The 6053-nt window shown below is 41.0% G+C and overlaps 1 protein-coding gene across 3 annotated transcripts; it reads right to left on the bottom strand.

The window, feature by feature from the left end:
- Window positions 1-5324, bottom strand: mys (position-specific antigen beta subunit myospheroid). 3 transcript variants are annotated; one of them, XM_019841110.2, is made up of 10 exons: window positions 4944-5324; window positions 4441-4621; window positions 4028-4337; window positions 3714-3942; window positions 3544-3628; window positions 2779-3426; window positions 2334-2645; window positions 1788-1988; window positions 1149-1652; window positions 1-846 (listed from the first exon to the last, which is right to left on the bottom strand). In XM_019841110.2, exons 1-10 carry the CDS (start codon window positions 4973-4975, stop codon window positions 781-783), a joined length of 2568 nt encoding a protein of 855 aa, XP_019696669.1. In that variant the 5' UTR covers window positions 4976-5324; the 3' UTR covers window positions 1-780. The 3 variants fall into 3 exon arrangements, with proteins under 3 accessions (XP_019696669.1, XP_011138720.1, XP_011138711.1); XM_011140418.3 differs by having other exon boundaries at window positions 5128-5323; XM_011140409.3 differs by having other exon boundaries at window positions 4839-5027.
- Between the last annotated feature and the right edge of the window lie 729 nt (window positions 5325-6053).

Here is a 6053-nt window from a genome sequence, read left to right on the forward strand (position 1 = left end):
TACACGGAATCTATATGAATGCTCGATCTAGATACATGTGTCGTTGAATAAAAGATATAATGGGAACTTCCCAACATATAGTCGACATAGTATGATATAATATCCATTTGTCTACTTGCTTGAAAGTACCCAGTATAGAAAGATCTTTGAATTATTTCGTGACAAAAAAAAAAGAAAAAAAAAAACAGCAACGAGATAATTATATCCGCTATTTTCTTCCCTTTTTCGACTTTCCAATTAACGAGTCGCCGATTTATGCTGCATACTCATCAGCATTACGAATATGTATATGTTTATATATGTTATAGAAAAAATGCAAAGGTAACTAAGAGGTTAATGTAAGCATATCATCGTCGTAATATTAAAGGCACTTGAATATCAAAATTAGCCTAAGTAGCGTGATCTTAAATCGTCGATCGTAATGAGACGTAACGTTACAACTTTGCAGTTGTGCCCATCAACAAAGGCGTCTGTAGTTTTTTTTTCTTTTTACGTACGCACGCGCAATACACAGTCTATGTTATATGGCAGTATTAAGTCGGTCTTTACAAATATCTCAACAATTAAAAATACCATATTAAATTAGATCCTTTAAATAATTATAAACGCTGAAATCTATCTTGTTATATATATTTACCACCGAAGCATTCACGCTTCGTTCGTGCGCTAAGTTCGAGATGATATCGCACCGTTGGTCGGCATATCTTGGTTGCGAACCGTTTAAGATCGTGTCGCCGCGATTCTTTCAGAAATTCCCTCGTTATCTTTGTCTCTCGAGTATTATTTTCCAACGTAGGTCGGATTCTTGAATGTGGAGGTTGCTTGCTTGTAGATCGGATTTTCGCCCTGTGCGTAAGGAAAATAAAAAAAATATTAGTTTTATTCATTTTTAATATAATACATATCATTAATCACTATTATAGACCAAATTTTACTTTTCTAACTTTTATGTCACATCTTTTTCTTTTAGTTAATTTCAAACAGAATAAAAAAATTTCATAGAGAATCTTGGTCCTGGACGCGTTAAAAGAAAATATTCAAGTCTAAAATCCTATTGTCAGTGTAAAGGTCAACTCTGTTTTATACTTAATTCTACATAAATTTTAAACTAATCTCAGTCTAATATGAAACATGACATATGACTATACCGTGTCCCATTTAGCCATCATTCTTTCCTTCTCGAATCGAGCGAACTCTCGTCGATCGTGTATCGTCGTCAGCAGCTTCCACAGCAGCAATAGCGCGAGACCAATCAGAACTATCGCCGCGATCACACCGAGTACGATGCCCAGCATGTAAACCTGCGGCGGGCACTCGCGATCATTCTGCGCGCGTACCTTTAAGCAGTTGGTCTCGTTGTAGTAGTACACGAAGTTGTACTTGCAATCGTCCTCGTCTGTGCCGAAGCACAGCACCTCGTCGTTATCCACGTCGACTATCACTGTTTCGACACCTTCGGGTACGAATTCCTTGCAGTTCTTCGCGCATTCCTCGGGATCGCTGTAGTTTCCGGTGCCGTACATTTGGCACTGCACGCAGCTCTTCAGTTCCTCACAGCGACTGGGGCAAGTCGGACATTTGTTACAATGCTTACCGGAATATCTTGTGTTGCCCTCCTCGTGGCAGATACATTCTCCACAGACGCAATCGCCCTTCAGGTAAACATGATAAAAAAGAAAGAATTTATTTTCGGTAAGATCAATACTATAGACGACGTCGTGGAACATCGCTGTTTTTATAATTATAAAGAATCAACGTGAACATAATTACACCGACGTTACACTTACATGACCGGAACACAACACGCCGTTTGTGGTGCCCGGCGCGATGCAAGAGTCGTTGGAGGATCTGCAATTGCAAGATGGTCCGGTCCAACCGGCGTTGCAAACGCATTGACCACATTCGCAGGTACCGTGATTGGAGCATAACTGACCCTGATCTCTATCACAGGAGAAGTTGTCGCACTCGCAAAAGTGCCCTGATATTATCTGCGAGAATCAAAATAGAAGTGAGTATTACTAAAATCCACATCGTACAATTAACACAATTAATAATTATATGATTATTGTCCTTTATTAATAAATAATTATTAATTTTTTGTTTTGCTCAATCAATTTCACAGATTTGATTTCATTCCACTTTATATATTCTAGCTTTACCTCCCTTGTTAATTTTAAATACTGTAATTCAAGATATATATTAATTTCTTTTTAAGTGGTAACTTTAGATACATATTAATCATAGTTTGAAATAATTATTACATCATATATTAAAGAGAAAATAAAGAACATCCGTTAAAATAAGCCCAGTTTTTTAAAATTGATTATACATACCTCTTCCGGATTTTCTCGTTCTTCACATTCGCACTGGCCGCAAGCACACGTTCCACGGCCGGAGCAGTCCACGAGGGTGGTGTTGTCGGGTCGGCACAATTGGAGGTGCTTGTCGAAGCCTGTCATTTCTTGATGCGGACTGCACTCGCAGTGTTTGCCGAAGAAGCCGTCGTAGCACTCGCAAACTCCGCATTTGAGTGTACCCACGCCATTACACTCGGGCGACCTTTCCTCGTACATGGGTCCTTCACGCTCACACTCGCAATCGCACAGCATCTCGAGATTCACCGTGAGAGTCTCGTTGATACCAACCTGCACAGAAATAACCGTTCAAATAGATCTGAGATCTATTAAAAAGTGTAGAGTGAAATTTGGTAAATAATTTAAAATAACCAAGAAAATCTCAATCGATTTCGTTTGCGCGACAATCACAACGCAGGCTTACTGGATAAATATCGAATTTCTGCTTCCATTCTGATCTATTGGCCGGACAGCTAGTAACCTCGATCTCCGCGATGAATTCAACCTTCGTGCCGACTTTTAAGCCGTCGCACTTGGACGTCTCTATCGCCGGTCCAGTGCCTAAGCAACTTGAGAAGTATTTGACTTTGACCGCGCTGCTAGCGGTGTCCTTCATTTCTACCGAGCTCGAAATAGCGTCATATTGCTCCCGGATCAGTTCCACGACGTTACTCGAGTCATCTGTGAGTTTTCCAGCAAATGAACCTTCCACATGCTTCGTCAATCGTTTATAGACATCGATCTGCTCCTCCGTGACTGCCCATATGATGTTGATCGCGTTCTGTTTCACCTTCAGATTGATCTGAGAGATGCTCGGGTAGTCTTGCAGAGATGAGTGAGTATACGTGCCATTTACATCCAAATGACACAGGCCATCGTTCGGCTTTATGATGCCACCTAGTTTACCGTCACCCGCATAATGGAAACCAGCATCAGTGGAGAACACCAGCAATCTGCGTGCTTTCTCACGCCAACCTATCTGATTTCTGCAAACTATGGCTTGCATGATGGCGTCGAAACCGCCTTCTGGTGCATCCAAGTTACCAGATACCGACGCGTTCCGTACTAATCCCTGTTGAGCAAGAACGCTACCTTGGAGAAATCGTCGTAGATGAACAGAACGTCTAGAATATTCTTTTGTATATTAATGTATTTTTAATATATTTATATATTACGTATATATTCGTACCGCGAAGTGACTTGTATCTTGTGATAGTGTCATAATGTTTTTGTACCCGTAAGGCGCCGCACAACCCTCGCATGGCTCGATAAGACTAAAATAGTAAAGGAAGCTTTAGTTTAATATGTGCAATATTGTCGAAATGATAGGTATTGTCTTCAGTTTTTATAAAAACTTACGATTTCGACATTGTGTTCACATAGGGCATCACAACTTTATCAACAAAGCTACCGAAGCCCAAGCGAAAATTACTCGTGATTTTACTCATACTTTCAACCAGCAACTGGCCCAAATCTGATAATTTCTGCTTGTCGTCTTCCATAGATTTACTCAAGTCCATCAGATAATAGAGATCAACGGGATAATCCTCTGCTTGAGAATAAGCAAAGGACATTCTATAAGCTTCATCTAAAACAAATCAATGGATTATTAACATTTTGTAAATAAAATGGCACAAAGTTTATAAACATTTTGCCAGAGGTGAGTAACTCACTTATTCGAAGCATCAAATTAACCTCCTGTGGCCACATTTGAACAGCCTCTTGTCTTCTGCTACTACTATCACTGGAACTTTCTTTGTGGAAGTGCGAAGAGGATGATGAACTAATGGATGAACCAGAATATGAGCCTTCAATGCTGTCATATCCTCCTCCAGCACCACCAGCAGCATAGCCACCTTTTGTTAAGTTACGGTGTCTCAACATGCTAAATAGATTATCCGGATTCCATGTATACTCAGGAGGACAAGTTGCAAATATTTTGGTGTTGATATTTGGAAGGAAGCACCTCTTTTCTGAGAATTTCTGCCAAAGTAAATCTTATTTGAAATTTATGTCAACTCTAATTATTATTAATGAGTCATGTAGAAAAAGGCAGATGTTTGAGATAAAATAAAAATATACTTACGGGTGCAGCACACCAAGCACAATGTGGAGTTTGTATACATTCATGGCACATTTGTTTACTAATACAAGGATTCATGCCTGTTAATCTCTCTGGGGGGCCGTAATTACCTTGGGCAAATACAGCTAATAGTACTCCTATTAACACCCCCACTATAACAAGCCATCTTGAGCTGCCGAACATCCTGCATTATAGACATATTTATAAACCTTCTGTTTCAACCAAAGATTATTTCTAAATAGACACAAGCAGATGGTTAAAGTGCATATAGTATTGAAATATGAAAAAGCTGTTCGGAACGAAAGTTTTGAAGAGAATAGACAGAAACGAAAAAACTAAACAAGATGTGGCGATTTTTTAAATGGACTAACGAAACGGGGGTAACACTCGAGAGCACGTACGATTTCGCTTTCATTTTTACAGGTCACCTTCGACGCGATTCTACGGTGAATGATCGCACGAAACAGCAGATTAAAAACTGCAGTCAAACTGCACGTTTCGGTTACCGCAGCTTATTCATACGCGGCGATGCCGTCATCTTTATATTTGCACAGGCAGCATCACGCTTCGAGTGACTAAACGTCGACGTCGTCGTCGTCGTCGTCGTCGTCGTCGACGTCGTCGCGTGCAACGTGAGCGATAAGCGAGCAATAATTCGTAAGAAGACGTCAACTGTTGGAAACGGCTTACTTATTGCGAGTACGAGAGCGGCGTGCCTGAATAGGTCTCTCTGATTCTACAGCATCACAAATGTTTGGTTTGATGTTTCTCTCTCCCTCGTCGCTCCCGGATCACCATAAATGGCAATCCATCAAACGAACATACCACCGTACACCGCGGCCGCAAGGAGTGTTCGCTCTTGCATCTCGCGTTTATCGCGGATTATACGCGATATGCCTTCGTCCGCTCGTTCATTGGTTCGAATTCAAGGTAGCACATCGCGCACGATCGATCGATTAGCTCGTTGCAACGGGCCTTGAGATTTGCGCTAACGAATCAAATTGTCGGAATGTTTCGTCGCTCTCATGTTGTCGCGCCTATGTGAATATTTACAGTTCTTACGTTAGCAGCACTGATTTACCGCTCTGATTTGGGGCGCTCTTGAGATATTTCGAAAATTCAAAATGTCTGAGGGACGAGTTGTAAGCGGATCGTTGCGTCGTTTATTGGCCAAATATCGCGAATATCAAAATCGTATTCGCATTATTTTTGTCGTGTGTGAAATGCAGATTGTGTTCTCATTGTGTGTGTGTGTGCGCGTGTAATAAGTATCGAATTTACGTCGCTCGTCTGGCCGGGACGTTGAGTGACATCGAAGAGGCAATGGAACGATGGGCGATGCGGCGTTTCGTCGTTGGTGTGACAAGAACGGTGAGTATTTCGCAGTCATGCGAAAGCAAATTGTACAATAGAATATATGAATTTTTACATATCGCTGATCACATTGGCCATTATCAGTTCATGCGAAATCACATGCATTGGATATGGCCCGTGAAAACGAAAATGGACAAAAGTTTCCGAATTGTAAAAAATGTCAGCCGGCGCATCTTTTTCAAGATGGTTCCGTTTTGTTACTGTTCGGACAAGTACGTTGCATACGCGCAAAAATGGCGCGG

The sequence above is a fragment of the Harpegnathos saltator genome, unplaced genomic scaffold (assembly GCF_003227715.2).
Source record: "Harpegnathos saltator strain DR-91 unplaced genomic scaffold, Hsal_v8.6 scaffold403, whole genome shotgun sequence".
Lineage (NCBI taxonomy): Eukaryota > Metazoa > Arthropoda > Insecta > Hymenoptera > Formicidae > Harpegnathos > Harpegnathos saltator.